General features: G+C 32.5%; 6 protein-coding genes and 1 long non-coding RNA gene across 7 annotated transcripts; 5 read left to right on the forward strand and 2 right to left on the reverse strand.

Annotated features, from left to right (window-relative positions):
• On the forward strand, positions 1-2658 carry LOC139097732 (ras-related protein Rab-43-like). The gene is made up of 5 exons (XM_070649682.1): positions 1-203; positions 260-380; positions 735-784; positions 892-1171; positions 1236-2658. Exons 1-5 carry the CDS (start codon positions 136-138, stop codon positions 1323-1325), a joined length of 609 nt encoding a protein of 202 aa, XP_070505783.1. The 5' UTR covers positions 1-135; the 3' UTR covers positions 1326-2658.
• On the reverse strand, positions 2221-4077 carry LOC139097731 (sugar transporter SWEET1-like). Its single transcript, XM_070649681.1, has 3 exons — positions 3875-4077; positions 3556-3817; positions 2221-3014 (listed from the first exon to the last, which is right to left on the reverse strand). Exons 1-3 carry the CDS (start codon positions 4007-4009, stop codon positions 2728-2730), a joined length of 684 nt encoding a protein of 227 aa, XP_070505782.1. The 5' UTR covers positions 4010-4077; the 3' UTR covers positions 2221-2727.
• On the forward strand, positions 3426-3984 carry LOC139097734 (uncharacterized). Its single transcript, XR_011545088.1, has 3 exons — positions 3426-3679; positions 3755-3825; positions 3883-3984. It is a non-coding gene; the product is annotated as an uncharacterized lncRNA (long non-coding RNA).
• Positions 4078-4804: 727 nt separating the features above from the next.
• Positions 4805-7636, forward strand: LOC139097730 (solute carrier family 2, facilitated glucose transporter member 1-like). Its single transcript, XM_070649679.1, has 5 exons — positions 4805-5003; positions 5477-5742; positions 5813-6413; positions 6470-6682; positions 6740-7636. Exons 1-5 carry the CDS (start codon positions 4926-4928, stop codon positions 7142-7144), a joined length of 1563 nt encoding a protein of 520 aa, XP_070505780.1. The 5' UTR covers positions 4805-4925; the 3' UTR covers positions 7145-7636.
• LOC139097733 (recQ-mediated genome instability protein 1-like) lies at positions 7586-9492 on the reverse strand. Its single transcript, XM_070649683.1, has 2 exons — positions 9137-9492; positions 7586-9078 (listed from the first exon to the last, which is right to left on the reverse strand). Exons 1-2 carry the CDS (start codon positions 9423-9425, stop codon positions 7697-7699), a joined length of 1671 nt encoding a protein of 556 aa, XP_070505784.1. The 5' UTR covers positions 9426-9492; the 3' UTR covers positions 7586-7696.
• A 1305-nt stretch (positions 9493-10797) lies between these two features.
• On the forward strand, positions 10798-14088 carry LOC139097751 (lysosomal acid lipase/cholesteryl ester hydrolase-like). Its single transcript, XM_070649706.1, has 6 exons — positions 10798-10957; positions 11131-11613; positions 11700-11845; positions 11908-12061; positions 12203-12251; positions 13507-14088. Exons 2-6 carry the CDS (start codon positions 11144-11146, stop codon positions 14053-14055), a joined length of 1368 nt encoding a protein of 455 aa, XP_070505807.1. The 5' UTR covers positions 10798-10957; positions 11131-11143; the 3' UTR covers positions 14056-14088.
• Positions 14089-14195: 107 nt separating this feature from the next.
• Positions 14196-15561, forward strand: LOC139097786 (sperm-associated antigen 1-like). The gene is made up of 2 exons (XM_070649748.1): positions 14196-14955; positions 15040-15561. The coding sequence occupies exons 1-2, from the start codon at positions 14196-14198 to the stop codon at positions 15549-15551; spliced, it is 1272 nt and encodes a 423-aa protein (XP_070505849.1). The 3' UTR covers positions 15552-15561.
• Positions 15562-17602: the final 2041 nt, after the last annotated feature.

Here is a 17602-nt window from a genome sequence, read left to right on the forward strand (position 1 = left end):
TTCAACTGTGCAGTTTGTGCGAGCAAAAAGAGAAAAGAATAAAGGAACAGTTTATTTTATTTTTCATATTTCTTGACTTTTTGCGTTTTAATCTCTTATCAAATTAGTTAGAATTAAGCATAATATCGTCAAATAATGAGTGAAGACTTTGATCTTCTGTTTAAAATAGTCTTAATTGGTGATGTAAGCGTTGGAAAAAGCTGGTAAGAATTCTTGCACCATATTCGTGCATTAAATTATAGCTTTTGTTATCCTACAGTATTGTGACTAGATTTAAAACAGGAAATGTTTTCACCGAACGACATACAAATACAATTGGAGTGGACTTTTCGATGAAAAACATTAAAATTGAAAATAAGAGAATAAAGCTACAAATTTGGGTAAGATCCAGTGAATATTCTATGCTAAAAACATCCAGTTATCCTTGATTCGAGTGATTTTGAGTGAAAATTGTAGAATTTTGTTTATTTATCTGTTTTAACTGAATGTCAATTGTTTATTTTGTGAAATTATCTTTTTTAAGTAGTTTATGTGCTATTTAAGTGATTTTATCGTCTCTGGTACTTCTATAGTAGTTTAATTATGCTGGAACTTCAATTTTCTGAATTTTGATTTTTATTTATTTACTAAATTAAATTTAAATTTTAAAAAGCCGTTAAAATTTGAATATTTTAAAACCGTTAGATTGTAAATTTTTTTATTCTTAATTCAAACATACTGTCATCTTCTTACAGGACACAGCAGGACACGAGAGATTTCGATCAATCACATCAAGCTATTACAGGTAAATATCATCCAAGACAAAGTACAGAAAGTTGTGAATAATACTAATACTAATTATCACTTAATTTCCTTTGTCATCCACAAAATTTCAAATGAATAAACATGAAGGAGTGCACATGGAGTGATTATAGTTTACGATATCACAAAACGAAACACTTTCTTATCACTTCAAAAATGGTTAAATGAAATACGAAATTATACAGCAAGTAATGTTGTATGTGCCTTGATTGGCAACAAATGTGATCTCGTTGAGGAAAGGGAAGTGACAATTGAAGAGGCTGAGGATGTCTGTAATATTGTACCAGAAGTTTTATTTTACCTGGAAACGTCAGCCAAAGAGAATACAAATATTGAAAGCGCATTTACGCGTATTGCTGAGGAACTCATGGTACGGTCATTAGCATTATTGGATATGAATATTTGAATATAATCAAGGATTTTTCTAATTTTAGAATCGCCAAAGTAACATAGATGACGAGAATCAAGATGGAATAAAATTAGGTCAAAGTAAATCGATTACAAATGGAAATTGCAGTTGCTAGAAAGGACATCCAAAATTACTACTTTTATGTCTTGATTACAGATTATGAAGTTGATTGATATTGTTCATTCAGTATGATAGTTAAGGAACTGTGATTTAATAGAATTTCTCTTTTTGTGGACAGTATGGCTATATATTAAAGGATTTATCCAAAGATCTGAGCGAATTTTGAGTCCATATGCTAAAAATAGCTTCGAAGATGTATTAAAAATTATCAAATAAATTTAAATCTTTAAAATTTAATAGTTTTTAGTGGAAATTTATCAAGAAAATGGTCCAAATTTTTAGGAAAATTGTAACATTTTACATAGTTATTGGATATTTGAGGATATTAGTTAAAATATAATTAATGCAGAAATATAAGGAAAGGTATTTTTAAAAAGAAATTGTATGGTTCTGGAAAATTTTGGACATTTGTATTGCTTATATACTGAGAAAAAGGTGAATTTGAATAGATCCTTTTACTGGTTGTTGTAAGGTTTCCTAATAAAAATCTTGTTTTTGAAACATTTGAATGGTTTCGATTGAGTTTAACAAACATTTGTATAGTTTTGAAGCATATTTCTTGACATTTGAAAGGTTTTGAGGTGAAAATTGACAGGAATTGTATGGTTTTAGACAACTTTTTAACAAAATTGACATAAAATACTATTTATAATGACAAAATGAGCTAAAAAATCGTTAAATAGTAAATTATCAAGCATAAAAAATTCAAATAGATAGCAGAAAATAATCAATAACTCCCATTATCATCGGAACACACGAATTTTAAAGACCATATCACATCAATAAATCAATCAACTTTTATATCTGATTTGAGACATAATAAATACCAAAACATGAATCACATACCTAAATGATAAACAATTTTACAAAGAATCAACAAAATTTATATTTTTGGAAAGGACTTTTTTTTTAATCGTATATATATTTTTAATTTTATTTATTATAACATTGAGGAAACAAAACATAATCTAATAACTCAAGCTTATGCACAGTTTACGTCTCGAATCCAAAAAATAATTAAATCAATGTTAAATGTTAAAAAATTTAAATTTTAATCCTGAGTGGTCAAAAATACGTTACAGCTAGTAGATATCCAGCTGTAACGTACTTTTGTCCACTCGAAGATCCTTCATTAACTTGACGTATTTATTGGCTGCTGACTTTAATTAATTAACTTAAACTATTGCTTAAGTGCCTTTCGAAATGAAGAAAAGTAACAAGAACGATTTCCGTGGGACGGACGGCAGTATGGAAATTTTTCAACAATATCGCTGATCAAGATGGAAATAAATTTTAAACATAAATTCTTAATTTCTGGTTTAATCTTACATTTGAACATTTTTTAATATAATTAATATAAATTCTTTTACAAAAATATCGTCGTCCACGATCGCGTCTTAAAAGTCAATCGAACTTAATGGTTTATATCTGATATCACTTTTACTTGGATATATCACAAAAAGGGTCAGTTGAATTGCTGATAGAATACATCCCAAAAAATTTGGTATTTGTATGAAGGAATCACCTAACAAATATCCATAGATGTACCACTGTAGAGTCACAAAGAAACTCGTCAGAATTATTGGAAACGGAAGCACTTCAGTATTTTTTGTCAGTATGACATGTCTTAATTTAATAAGTGGTGATGCAAAGAAGAATACTCCTACGGAACAGCACAGTAAGCCTAAAAGTAAAGTCATTGTTATTGTTCTGCTTGATATGATACATATCGTTGGCATCGAAGTTATATTTAGGAAGTAAAACAAAATGTTTCAATATTTGCTTAATCTACAAATTAAGATAAAGTTTAGCTGCTTTTTATGGAGCATGTCTGTTTGAGTTAAGTCACTTTGACTTGACTTTGACTTTTTAACGGAAAAATTGAATTTAAAATGGTTAAATTAGTATTTAAAATCTACACAACCGTTAAAATGGAATTTAAATTTTACAAAACGGATAAAATTCAAATTTTACAAAACCGTTAAAATTTCGATTTTACAAAACCGATTAAATTCAAATTTTAAAAAACCGTTGAAATTCAAATTTTACAAAACCGTTAAAAGGTCACTGAATCATAATCGACTTCAATCTCCATAAACAGCGTTCCAGTCACAAAAACACTCCAAAATTTACACCAACACGATTTCAATGCCAACGTCTGGTTTTATGAGTTGTATTTTTTTTTCGTGGCTCAGATGCACGATAAAAGTTTTGCCACAACTCACCTATTAATTTTGATGCCTTTACATTATCTAATTCAACGCGACTATATACAATTGAAAATGTAATCATTAACAGCACTAGGGCAATTTGATGGTAAAATCGTCTCTTATTTACAGTAAATGTAAAGTATGTAATGCAATATAATGAGAACAAAAATGCTCCAATTGAGTTGACGAGTATTAATGAATTTTCATTGATTAGGAATCCATATCGAAGCCATAATGAGCATGATAAAAGTCCTGATACAAATGGTAATGCACTCGTCTAAAAAGGTAGGGATTAAATTTCTTTTAATGACTTTAATATGTTAATTTTACTTACCTCCCCAGTGCTTTTCTTTTTAAAGTAATTTCTACATATTAATGAGCCAGTCAAAAATTGAATTACTGTCGTAATTGTTGCACAATATCCTAAAAAGTTCTTTAAATTCTCTGGATCATGAAAATACAAAAACATTTTAATACAATTTTCCAAAAGGAAATTTCCTAAAATCTCTAAAAAATAGACACGAATAATAAAAATAGAGGGACTGTGACTAGACTTTACTGTGGTATGGAATGTAAAAAGAGCGGAACTAAAGAATTTTTTGGAATTTTTTAATTATTAGTTTCTTAACGTTCAAGATAAATTTGAAAATTGTTGTCATTTTTCACTGAATACACTCAATATTTTGATTTTTGAAAATTGCAGTAAAATTCAATAAATCGATGAAAATTGGCAACTGGATCTATTAAACAACAATCTATGAAGCATCAATTTTTCGTCTATTAACTTCCAGTTGATGTCTGACTAGTTTTAAGATGATTTTTTACGAACTTTCTGAAATTTTCATATCAATCATCAAATTGTTGCTGCGATCATCGATTTCAAATTTGAATATTATTTAACCGTTGGAATCTTGATTGAATAACAGAGATTCATTGATAAATTAATTGATTCCTCTCAATAATACTAAAGTTCAGACAGTTTAAATGCATCCACTATAGTAAATTCTTCCAATTAAGGCCATTTTCATTGACAATTTGCCATTCAGAATATCAATGACGGAATGATGATGATGAGTTTGTTTATGTCTGTAAATATTCACTTTGGAATTATTAATTCCTTTATTTAAGCTGTTCATCACAGCAAATTAGATCACAGTGTAGGAATCAGGTGGGTAAAGCACAGACTTATCCTGTGATTCCTCTAATAAATCATAAAACTTCCAGTAAAATCATCAAAAAGATCCAGAAATAAAAACATCCAGCATAAATTGCATCATAAATGTTCTGATTTGTTGACTCTAATTCAATCTACAAGGAGTCACAAATTAATTGCTCGGAGAAGTGAAAGTGATATAGGCTGAAAGTGATATAAGTAGAAGTGTACAATGGATCGACATGATGAAGAATATGGAAGTGCTTTAAAGCAAGACAAATCACCGTATAGGAATACATTACACAAACGAGTAAGAACAATTATTTGTCATTAAATATAAGTATAGGATTAAGAAGATCTTTGTCTGGATATAAAGAACTGCTTTGTATGAGTTAATTGCCTTATGTCCAATAAACAGCCATTAATTAGGTACAAGCATTTAAAAATGTCGGAAAGTCTTGTTTTCATTGATCATATGCCAAAAAAAATTTGTGTATTCATATTGTGCCTTATCAAAAAAATAAATACGTCAAGATTCTAGTTACGGCATTTCAATTTTTATGACATGCTTCATGCCTTGAATCTTAGTTTTCATTTATTAACCTTTAGTGCTGACCCAAGTAATGAGCCGTTTTATAACTGTTTAAATAACTGGCAAATCTTATCATACCTAATTGAAATTAAGTTAGTTTAGAGTTTATTTATAGCTTAATCATGTTATAATAATCAAGGCATGACATCTCATTGTTGATTTATTGTATGAATTTTCTTTGTATTATATAGACTCGAGGATGGAACAAAGCCTTATTTATAACGGGTTTAGCGACGACATTTGGATCAGCTGTTGTTGGTGGATACAATATTGGAGTTATTAATGCACCGTCATCATATATGCAGGCATGGGCAAATGAGACATTATACACAAAGTATGGCATCCAATTGTCGTCAGGAGGAATTGATCTTCTATGGTCTTTTATTGTCTCAATCTTCCTTGTTGGCGGTGCTGTTGGAAGTCTTGGTGGATCTTATGTAGCTAATCGCATTGGAAGGTGAGATTTTCAAAACTATTTTGACCGTTAAATTTTTGAAATTATTTTAACCGTTATTCCATCTTTTCAGGAAACGATCGTACCTAACATGTGCTACACTCTTCACAATAGGTTCAGTCTGCTTTCACATATGTCGCTTCCTTTCCTCTGTCGAGCTATTAATTCTAGGACGAATGTTGGTTGGATTAGGAGCTGGAATGACAATGACGTGCCTGCCTATGTATCTGTCTGAAATCGCACCATTCCATTTGAGAGGAACATTGGGGGTCTTTTGTTCCATGGGATTTACAGGCGGTGTTGTTGTTGGACAAGTTGTAAGCTTACAGGAAGTACTAGGAACGTCAGATCTGTGGCATTATAGTATGAGTTTTCAACTTATTTTCGTGATTTTATGTACTTTGGCATATCCAATATTCCCTGAAAGTCCAAAATATTTGTGCCTTATTGGAGATAGAAGTGGTGCCTTAAGAGAATTAAAGAAGTTATGTGACAATAATGAAATGGCTGAAGATGAATTAAATTCAATGGAAATGTTGACTGACAATACTGAGGAAGAGGAAGGAAGTAGCCAAAAAGGTCTTCTTGATGTACTTAAAGATCCGAAATTTTTACTTCCACTTGTGTTAGTCTGTGCATTACAAGGTGGACAACAGTTATCTGGAATTAATGCCGTAAGAAAGTTTCATGCTTGATTCCGTTACTGTTATTGAGTTAATTGTATTTCTAGGTATTTTTCTATTCAGTCTCAATCTTTGAGTCTATTGGATTCTCGAAATCAAATGCTGGATGGGCAAATTTGGGTGCTGGATGTCTGAACTTGTGTGTCAGCTTCTTCAGTCCTCTCTTAATGGCTCGAGTTAATCGTCGTCCATTGATTATGCTGTCATGCTTTGGATGTGGGGTATTCTTGTTCCTGTTGAGCATCTTTTATGGATATAGTGTAAGTTGTGCAACAGGTGGTTTAGAGCTGTAACTATTAATTGATGTTTATTTCCAGGATTCATATTCATCATTCCCAATGCTATGTGTCGTAGCACTTCTCGGCTACATTCTACTGTATCAAATTGGTTTAGGTCCAGTTCCATACTTCATTGGAGTCGAGTTATTCGAAACAGCTGAACGATCATCAGCAATGGCATTAGGAAGTTTATCTTCATGGGTATGCAACTTCTTAATTGGAATGTGCTTTACATCGCTCCGTACATGGTTGGGTGCTGCCGTTTTCGTCATCTTTGGAGTTGTCTGCATCTTATTGACGCTTCTGCTTAAAGTTTATATGCCTGAAACGCGCGGAAAAGACACATCAGACATTGTGAATCTTGTATCAAGAGGCTTTCAGTCCCGACCGGTGGAGAGAAAAGATAAGATGCTGAATAGAATCAACAATGAACTTAGTTCATGAATAATGCAAGAAGATTTGACTTTTAAAGATTTATAACGCTAATTAATATTTTTTTATAATCCCGAACTATCAAAAATATACCTTGTCGTTTTGACCATGGATCAATGCCTGAAATTTTTTAAATTAGTAGACTGGTTAAGCTTATGGAGTTAAGAATATGGTGATTGATTTGGGAATGGTTCTTGAAATTACGTCTATAGTGCTCAAGTAGTTTTATTATATAATGCGCGCATTAATTTTTTGTGTATAATACGTACACATAATGTTTATGATACAAATAAGACTGTATTTGCATACGCGCATTATCTAACGTTTAACACTATATGTGCATAGTGCGCATGTTATTTTACGTTCATAATACGCAAGCCAAAATCATTCAAAAGCACAAATAAATCATGAATCAACTCAAATCAATTCTTAATGCAATTAAAAAATACAAAATTAAATTTTTAAATGAATAAAATGTTCTTGAACTTGAACTTGGACTCTTGACATTAAGAACTTTTATTAACTTTTTATCACAGCTTAATACATAATCTCAAAAAAAAATACTCAAAATGATAATAAATCCTGTTCAATCTTCAACTCTATCATTTGCTTATTTTGGTCAGTTTTCTCCAAAATTTTCGTTATTACATTCTCGTAATCTGCCGGCAGTTTTGCCTTCATTTGCATACAGACAAGAATACTTTTATCTTGAAAGACTGTGTTAAGTGATGTAATGGTTTTTGTTATGTCCATTGCTAGTTGTGGCTGTCCTCTTTCCATTTTCATCTTCATTAGACGAATTTCTCGTGTTGTTCTGCCTGTCAACTCAGTTACGACTGAATCTGCAATCCTTGCAGAAATTGTGTTTTGTGAATAATTGTCTTTAATTTGTACAATTAAAAGCCATTCCACATCAGCCTTAATTTTAAGAATTTTATCTACAGTCACTTCCAGGGCATATTCACGTTCCATTTTATGACGCATATTCAGTCCTACATATTGATCAATAGTGATAAAATTGTATGATTCATCGACCTTAAATGGATAGTCGTTATCTGTTATTTCTGGTTTCTTTATTGGCGATAATCTAATCGATTTTGTGACTTTTATGCTGCATTCGGGTGACTCAATTGACTTTCGTTTACGAATATTATTCAGTTCATTATCAAGCATGTCGTCATCATCATCATAAACCAAATTTATGGATGGCCTCAACAAGTCATTTGCTTTAACGGCATTATTAGTTCCATTTACATTACTTGTTTCCATTCTATTGACAACAGTAGGCTGCTCGATCTCATCTAAGTCGATTTGTGCTAGCATGTAGTCATCATCGTCATCAATCATTAAGGCTGAAGTGTTTAACTGATTTTCTTGTGATTTTTGTCTTTCCTGTTCCTCAATGGCATCAATCATTGCGAAATCAAAGTCATCATCTTCAATATCATCAACATAATTTTGTGGCTTATTTGGCTTTTGATTAATCTGCTGTATGTAGCTTTTCTCATCCATTTTGGTTAAATTTTTAGGGATATTCTGTGAAGGCTTTTCATTCTCTAAAGTTTGTTCTGAGTAGTTCAGAATTGGAGTCTTTGTAGTAGGCTTATTAAGTAGTCTGAGAAGGACATTTTCATATGCATTGACTGTTAATAGTTCCTCAACTTCTCCGCCAATAACTTTAACATTTTCAGCCTTAATCATGATGATATGATTAACGACTGGTACAGGTCCTATAATTAAGATTTTAACTCCAGGCGTTAGTTTTGTATTGAGACATCCAATATGCTTCATTTCCATTGCTGACACAGTCTTACTTCCATCTGTAAGCTGTAGCTTGAACATTCTCTTCCTTTTAGATTGAAATGTTTTTGTTTCTCGTTTATCTTCAATGACTTCATCAAGTTGCTTGTCATGCAACCGTCTCCATTGATCATAAAATGGTTCAGCTAATAAAAAATACAAAACATTAATTAATTAAGCTAGAAAATCAAGATCCAGACTTACATATATCCAGAATATACTGCATTTGTAGTAATAGAGATTCTTTCAACGTCCATGGATCTTTCTTCGTCACGAAAGTATCCGAAAGAACTTTATTTGATGTATCTGATATGTTTGCCAGACAGAATTGATCCTTAACATTCTCATAAAGCTGATTGTTGCTTATTCCTGGTTCTGATTGTACAAAATATGAAACACACTCTTTTAACCAGTCTTCCTGGACTTTTGCCTTAATGTCACTGACTAATTTTGATCTTACAAACGATATTCTTGATGTTACACTGTTATCCATTGGTTAAAACCTTCTATATTCTATAATTAAGCTTAATTTCTTAAAATACTAATGTTTGAACATAAATTCGCGCGAGTTGCTCAATTTTAATGCTTATGTTGCTCAGTTTTATTTGAATTTTTCTGTGGAACGTGTGTAACGGTTTTTTGCATTGTGATTCACTTTGAAAGGCGATACTGAGTGAACTAATTGCTGCATTTGCAATTTTCGTATCGTTTGTCATCCTTTGTTTATATTGATGAGTAATGGACTGTGCAATACTATGGTTTAATGTCCGATACAGCTCAAATATCAAATGAGAATGCATTACACATCAAAAATCAGCAAACAAGCTACACATCTTCAAGAAAAAGCAAAAGACAGCTTCTTGTTAATTAATAAACCACAATCAATAGTCTCACGTGCACCGGCAAATTAAATTACAGTTATTTGCAGCATTTTTCGCCTTTATACGATTTTCCATGTGTGATATAAGAGCGATGATTCTCATTCTTGTCTACATCGTCACATTGCCTAGCATAAATGCACAAATCAGCTGTTGGACATAACATTTTCATATGCTACATAAACGACTACATTCAAACATTCATATTTGCATAATTCTCACTGTAAGTAAGTCGAGTAAAAATGAATGAAGACCTTAAAACTTACTCATTGCTCAGAATCCGTTAACGTTCTTATACACCACATCCATAATTTCTTTTCATTATCATTCTATTTTTTCTCTTTTTCGTCTTCTCATACTGAATGACTGTAGAAAGAAAAAGAGTCAACAGTCCGCTCCCGCTCATTCACAATGTGATTTAGTTAGACTGCTTTTAACTCTTTTAATTTTATTACTTCATTTTTTTGGAGCATTTTGGAATGTTGAGTGGTTCTGTTGTCTGCATTTTGGAGGGCTGTCTGTGTATCTATTGCTTGACCAGTCAAAAGTTCTAGTCTAGGGCTAATTTATAGATTCAAATAAACTTTTAATTTTTCCAATTTTGACCGTTAGTTCAAAATTTTGAAAATTGATTCAAAAAAGTTGGTCAATTTTTCAAAATAATTTTGACCGTTAAATTTGAATTTAGTTTTGACAGTTGAATTTCAAATAATTTTGACCGTTAAATTTCAATTATTTCAATTATTTTTTAAACATGAACTTTACCTTTTAAATATCATTTAGACGTTAATTTTCAAATATTACGACCGTTACACTCATTACAAGTTCCATCCAATAGAAATGCGCTTCCCAATTAGTCACATTTGATCACATCCATACCCATTTCTTTTGACTGTAGTTGAGAGATTCGCATTTAGAATTATGAAGAAATGAAAAATCAAAACATTGAGCAGCACAACGTAAGTTCTCAGTTTATAAACAGCTCTCAACTGAATCGGAAGTAAATTTTAATCGTAACAAGACTTAAGTGACTTTATTATTAAATTAGATAAGATTAATTATATTTATTCTTTCAATTGATTCCTTTGTTTACTGGAATTTCGCAACAGTTGGACAAACAGAAGTTAGGCAAGAACAGTTGGAATAAGTACGATGATTATTCATTATTTTAAGAGAAGTCATCCAACTATAGTGGTTGTGGCATACTTTTTGCACTATACTTTTCTGCTTTTATCCATTTTCACTACTCTTTATACTTTATTTTTAACCAAGCACATTTATTTTTCATTCTTTTCTTTCCCATTCTCAAACCTGCAACAGAGCCAGCAAAAAAATGAAGCAATTTCTCAAATTTGCGACATTTGCTTTTGTACTCACACAAGTTCATGTCAAATGTGACACAACTGATATTGTTATGAGTGTTCTATCCAGCTTACTGACACAAAGTAGGCAGCCTGAAAAGACATCAACAACTACAGCACCTGGAATATTGCCAAAAGTACTAAATCCACTTAATTGGATACCGAAATTTCCGGATGTGCCTTGGAATCCTGATTCTGAGTTGACAACTCCAGAAATTATCACTAGACATGGATATCAGGCAGAAACACATACAGTACAAACTGAAGATGGATATTTATTGAATTTACATAGAATTCCTTGTGGACGAACTGGATGTGATGGAAGTATACGTCAACCAGTATTTCTACAGCATGGAATCTTGGCTAGTTCTGCTGATTGGATCATTAGTGGACCAGAAAAAGGAATAGGATTCATACTTGCTGATTTGGGATATGATGTTTGGTAATTTATCATGATTAATGCTGTCTATGACTTTCTTGTTGTGTCTGATCAGTCACAAGCCTTACAATGTCCTTATCTCATTACAGGCTGTCGAATCTACGCGGTAATACTTACTCACGACATCACATCTCACTTTCAAACAACGACAGAGAATTTTGGGATTTTAGCTTCCACGAGATGGCCATTTACGATCTTCCAGCCTCAATTCAATTTATTTATGACCATAGAAAGCGTAAGTCAAGTTCATCTCTGTAAGATACAGACATAAAAACTCTCTTTATCATCTCTGTATAGGAACAATGGGTGAATCTGTATCTGAAAATGATTTAATTTATGTTGGTCATTCGATGGGAACTACAGCACTGTTTGTGATGTTAAGTGAGATGCCGGAATATAATGAAAAGATAAAATTGTTTATAGCACTTGCGCCGGTTGCATTTATGACTCAGTAAGTAAAGTAAACTGATTTGGAACAAAATTTTCAAGGTCTCGAATAATTTTTGTAATTCTGAGTGACCTTTGGAATTGTTTTGAATGCATTATCAGTGATTGCTTACATGTGAATTACTTTATTATTGTTTCCAATTAGCGTTAAATCTCCGATTCGGTTTCTTGCGCCGTTCTCAAAGGATATTGAGGTATGTTGCTAAATGATTGACTAGAGGATGTACGTTTTTGAGTGTTTTTAGAATTCCATTCATGATTGTCTCTAAGTATTTGCATTAATCCTGAGTTTCTGAGTAATTATCGTCGATTGACATAAGTGAAAATGACTCAGTCATGACTCCTTTGAGTATTCACCACAGACACTTTAATAGTGGATCCTTAAGTATCCAGATAAGGATGATGTTTATTGTTTGAAGTTAGAAAACAGACTAAAATGTTTATTAAAGGTTCAACAACTATAAAAGGGGAATATCAACTAATTATAGTTGCAAATATAATTTGAACATTAAACGACAGTTGACATTCTCAATAGTATTACTCCGAATGTTTGCAATAATGAATGAGTCTGTGTATTTAATTTGTGCCACTCGGGATTAATAACATGGATGTAATACATATAGACAATCATAGCTTTATTGAGTTTGTTCATGCAATTGATAAGGATTGTGATTTGTAATAGATTGAGTAGACTGAGTTTGTGGATTAAATACTTGAAAAAATCATGTTAAGTATGCATATTACAAATATGCTTAAGGCTTATGACACTATTGATTCAGACTTTTGTGTTCAAATATAAAGTGCAATTGAATTGTGATCTGGATGTTAATTGGGAAATCCTTTCTATTAACTGATCACTGTCAAATTGATTATTGACTGTAGCATGTGTAGACTCACTTCTGTAAGAAGTAGGAACTGGCACTTAGCCAGCGAGGAACAGCTTGTTGCTATCTTCGCTATGTGCTAAGCTGCTATGTACGGACAATGCCGATTCCAAGTGAGTTTTCCTCTTGGAACCTAAACGCAGACCCAAAGCAAGACTCATAGCATGCTCTTAGTTATCAAGTTATATCAGCTTATGCTCCATACTATTCTATCAATTGCATGAACAAACTCATTAATCATCCTCACATCTCATTTTTAAAAAATATCAAAAAATCATAAACCATAGCTTGATTTTCTCGTAAAAAAGTTAAAATTCCCTGAAAATTGGCACCGTAGAGTTGACGGAATGACAAATGAATTTTTGAAAAAGATTTCATTAAACTTCCTGGTAAGTCTTGACGCCAAAATTTGATTAGACTTAATTGGAAAGGAGCTCTAATTAATCTCGGTGTCGGAGTAAATTGCACTGTGTATATATTAAGGCACAACTTTATGTACAAAGATAATTGAAAAAATGTTAATCTGAGACTGAATTTAAATTAATTAAGGTCTTCATTTCCACAGAAAATAATGAAATTTTTTGGACAAAATGAATTTCTTCCGCAAAATAAAATCATCAAGTGGCTCAGCAAGTACGGATGTGAAATGAATGAAGTCGAAAAGTACATTTGTGAGAATACACTGTTTGTGATCTGTGGATTTGATAAAGATCAATACAACTCGACACTAGCGACAGTTATTTTTGCACATTCACCAGCTGGAACGTCAACAAAGACTGTTGTACATTATGCACAAGAGATACAAGAAAGTGGAAATTTCCAGAATTTTGATTATGGCACTGAAGAGAATATGAGACGATATGGAACTGAAAAGCCACCGCATTACAATCTCAGTAATGTTGAAGTTCCTGTTGTTCTATTTTATGCACAAAACGATTGGCTTGCTGGCTATCAAGATGTTAAGAAGCTCTACATGAGCTTACCGACACAGTCAGCTATTGATTTTTATAAAATTCCATTCGACAACTTTAATCATGTTGATTTTATTTGGGGTATTGATGCACCCCAGCTTGTATATGACAAAATGTTAGACCTGATGAGAAATTACAAATAAAACAAAAAAATATTTTTTTCGTAGTTATAGTAACCATTGGAATTATTTTTTTATTTATTTTAGAATTTTTTCTGTTATTTTGTGAATAAATAAAGTTAATTACGTAATTTAATAGACAATTGCATTTATTTATTTCCGATATGTTTGTTGAGGATCAAGATAAACCTCCAAAGAAGACATTACTTGAAAGATATGAGATTCCAGTTGAGTTTCTCGACTTTTCTTACATCAAAACCTGCAATGAGTCAAAAACACTTGAAAGGATCATAAAAATCCTTCGATCTGGTGAGGAAGGCTACTATCCAGACCTGACGAAATGTGCTGAAGAAAGATTGTCGGAATTAAAACCAAATAGCAAGTTATTCTGGAAAGAATCGGCTGTAATTAAGACAAATTATCTTGATGATGATGAATTAAAGAAAGTTCAAAATGACATGAAGAATTTCGTAGCGGAAATGAAGCAGCAAGACAAGATTCTAAGTGAAATTAAGCCAAGAAATACCAACAAAAATGAACCGCCAATTAGAGCACCAAAAGTCGTCACTGACTCATCAAAATCCAACAAAAATTCAGATAGAATTAAATCAACCGATTATTCTAAATGGGATAAATTTGATGCTGATGCAGCCGTTCTTAAAATTGATCTTGATGATGAGCGTCAACGAGAAATTGCCGAAGCGAAGAATAAGAAGAATTTAGAAAAAACAAAGTTAATTGAAGTCATTGAGGATGATGTCGATGAACTTACAGATTTCGAGAAAGATCGATTGAGTCTGAAGTTTAAGGAACGCGGGAATGAAGCTTATAAGGCAAAGGATTATGACGAGGCTATTAAGGAATACACACAGAGCATTAATATCAAGAAAACTGCTGCTGCATTGAATAATCGTGCATTAGTTTGTAAGTATTGACAATTTTATTACAGAACTGGATGTAATCAAGGCTTCAAAACATCAAATTCACATCCATAATATTCCATTTCAGACCTAAAGCTCAAAAACTACATCCGAGTAATCTCCGACGCAAATGAATGCCTTCAAATTGAGCCAAACAATGTAAAAGCCCTTCTCAGAAAAGCTCAAGCCTTTATCGGACAGGATTTGATTATCCAAGCTTACGAAACATTTGACAAAGTCCTTCAAATTGATAGCACGAATGAAACAGCACAACAGGAAATCATTAAGCTTCACAGTAAAATGCCTCAACGTAAAGCAATTCGAATGAAAATTGAGGAGGTTGATGAGACATCCGAAGACGTCAATAAAGCAAACAACGAAAAGAAGAAAGTCAAAAAAGGAAAGTCGGAGAGGCTTGACATGCCAGAATCGTCACATGTTCCAGAACTAGTTAAGAATATCATCCCGGAAGAGAAGACAATTTTCGATAAATTCAAGTCTGAAGACACGAAACCACGCGAGAAACTTGTTATGCCAACTGAGCCACAACAGAAACGAAAGGAGAAGAAAAGCCGCATTTTAATTGAAGAAATAAATTAAAATTTAATGTAATGGATATTTGCTTTGATTTGGTCTGGAATGGATAGAATAAAGGTTGTCAATGTGTATGTAAAAAATAAAGGCATTAGAAAAGTATTGATGGGTATTGCTTTAGGCATTGAAAAAGGAAAAAAGATTCGTCGTTAGGTTTTAATAGAGAAGCTCATATATAAAGGCTATTTTAGGATTCGAACCTTAACTTTTTTGTCATAATTTTACTTGGCTATCTAAACTTTCAACTGTTTATGAAAACAAATAACAGAATTCTATATTTAAATTCTTAACTTGAAGATTCCCTTACCTTGGACTATTTTAAGAGAGATAGGAATTGATTTTCTCAGCTCCACACACTTACTTCTTCGACTGTTCCATAAGATGTATTACATAACACACAAATAACCTAGAAGTCATACTAACACAAAGCATAGCATCTGGAAACTACTGTTTACTGTAGCAACCCAAATCCACGTTTTATTGACTGTATTCCTGAGATTCAGATGAAGATTTTGAGATGAAAAGCGAAAAGGAACTTAGTGAACCCCCTCTCAATACACGTTCCTGCATTTAGTAACTAAATCACTTCAATTCTATTTTCAGGAATAAATTTGACAGTTTTACCAAAATAGCATCAACATTTAATACAGTGGTGGGCAACCTTTTATTTCTCTCGGCACAGTGGTGGTAAGCCTCGATCAAAACCGCACATGGGATTCCATGGTTCATAGCATTTCCAAACATTTTTGCTGTGTTATTGTAAGGAGACTGAGAGACTGTTAATATAGACAGTACAGCACTTGGTATCGGAAATTTGCAAAGGACAGCCAGCGATGAGGCCAGTCACGTCAACTGAGAGTGACCATCGATCACAGTACGTCCAACAAAGTAGTCATTTAAGTGAATCGCGGTCCACAGATTCCCCACAACTGATCTAATGTGACGTAAAAAGAGAGTAAATCCATTCCAATGGACAATCCAATGTTGCGTAGGACATGTTGATTTAAAATATAAAAATTGTGATTGACACGCGTATAATTAATTTTCATTTGACACTTTGTTGCCATTGGTATATAGTCATGTAAGAAGCTTGTGTATGACAATCGAAGGAAAAGTGTGTCAATCATTAAATAATAATGTAAATTATTAGTTCCTAAGGAGCATCTTATCGAAGATGTTTTTGCATGTTTTCGAGATGTTTATCACTTAATCAGGATGACATCATCAGCTGCTAATCCTTTATTGTCGCCCCCTTTTTTACATCAATAACAACAATTAACACAAACAACATAGATTTAAATGCGCACATACAGTACATATGTAAATTTCTAAATAGTGGACATACGGATCACCTACTGTGTGATTTATCCTGATAAATGGCCATAAAATGATATAAAAGGATTGGATTCAGTTCCTATTTCGACATTAGTTTATCAGATCTATTGGAATAAAGAGTACAGACACAAGATAATCAGATTATCAAATAAAAATGTTGGCTGTATTTACTGGATTTTTAGTCTTTTATGTGATATTTCAAGGTGCACTTTGTGGAAATGTTAATGATGTGAGGATTAATATCAATTAGTTAAAAAAATATCAAAAAATATTAATAAATTGCATAATTTCTCAAAAAAGGAATATAGCGTTGGAACTAACGTCAATAAGTATCTATATCAATCGAAACCAGATGGCATGGATGAGCCAAAGAGGTCTGGAAGGCCAACGGAATTTTGGTTTGGACCAAGAATCGGAAAGAGGTGTGTATTTTGAGTTATTTGTGCCAGAATAGTCTATGGACTTAATGTCCTTCTGATCAGAAGTGAATTAATGGTAGTTCAAGCTGTTTGATGTGTTTTGTCCTGAATTATCATGCATATTAGGAAAAGAACCTGACATTTCTTCAATTTTCCTCAATATGCCATACTTGCCTTTATCCAGAGTTGCAGGACTCCACTGTACAAGCGCCATAGTCCATAATCCCAAACAATTCGAGTCCTCGAACTCAGTTGGAAGTGCTTTTTTGGATTTTTTGAGTCCATACTCATAAAAGGCCTGCC

The sequence above is a fragment of the Chironomus tepperi genome, unplaced genomic scaffold (assembly GCF_022539635.2).
Source record: "Chironomus tepperi strain 1889 unplaced genomic scaffold, CSIRO-AGI_Ctep_v1 contig_430, whole genome shotgun sequence".
Lineage (NCBI taxonomy): Eukaryota > Metazoa > Arthropoda > Insecta > Diptera > Chironomidae > Chironomus > Chironomus tepperi.

Coding starts and splice junctions, on each gene's coding strand:
- LOC139097733 (XM_070649683.1), bottom strand. CDS start 9,425: ATGGATAACAGTGTAACATCAAGAATATCGTTTGTAAGATCAAAATTA. Junction 9,079..9,136: donor GCAGTATATTCTGGATATAT/GTAAGTCTGGAT, acceptor ATTTTTTATTAG/CTGAACCATTTTATGATCAA.
- LOC139097751 (XM_070649706.1), top strand. CDS start 11,144: ATGAAGCAATTTCTCAAATTTGCGACATTTGCTTTTGTACTCACACAA. Junction 11,614..11,699: donor GATTTGGGATATGATGTTTG/GTAATTTATCAT, acceptor ATCTCATTACAG/GCTGTCGAATCTACGCGGTA. Junction 11,846..11,907: donor TATTTATGACCATAGAAAGC/GTAAGTCAAGTT, acceptor ATCTCTGTATAG/GAACAATGGGTGAATCTGTA.
- LOC139097731 (XM_070649681.1), bottom strand. CDS start 4,009: ATGTTTTTGTATTTTCATGATCCAGAGAATTTAAAGAACTTTTTAGGA. Junction 3,818..3,874: donor AAAAGAAAAGCACTGGGGAG/GTAAGTAAAATT, acceptor CTACCTTTTTAG/ACGAGTGCATTACCATTTGT. Junction 3,015..3,555: donor AAAGGCATCAAAATTAATAG/GTGAGTTGTGGC, acceptor CTTTACTTTTAG/GCTTACTGTGCTGTTCCGTA.
- LOC139097730 (XM_070649679.1), top strand. CDS start 4,926: ATGGATCGACATGATGAAGAATATGGAAGTGCTTTAAAGCAAGACAAA. Junction 5,004..5,476: donor GGAATACATTACACAAACGA/GTAAGAACAATT, acceptor TGTATTATATAG/ACTCGAGGATGGAACAAAGC. Junction 6,414..6,469: donor AGTTATCTGGAATTAATGCC/GTAAGAAAGTTT, acceptor TTGTATTTCTAG/GTATTTTTCTATTCAGTCTC.
- LOC139097786 (XM_070649748.1), top strand. CDS start 14,196: ATGTTTGTTGAGGATCAAGATAAACCTCCAAAGAAGACATTACTTGAA. Junction 14,956..15,039: donor GAATAATCGTGCATTAGTTT/GTAAGTATTGAC, acceptor ATTCCATTTCAG/ACCTAAAGCTCAAAAACTAC.
- LOC139097732 (XM_070649682.1), top strand. CDS start 136: ATGAGTGAAGACTTTGATCTTCTGTTTAAAATAGTCTTAATTGGTGAT. Junction 381..734: donor GAATAAAGCTACAAATTTGG/GTAAGATCCAGT, acceptor ATCTTCTTACAG/GACACAGCAGGACACGAGAG. Junction 1,172..1,235: donor GTATTGCTGAGGAACTCATG/GTACGGTCATTA, acceptor TTCTAATTTTAG/AATCGCCAAAGTAACATAGA.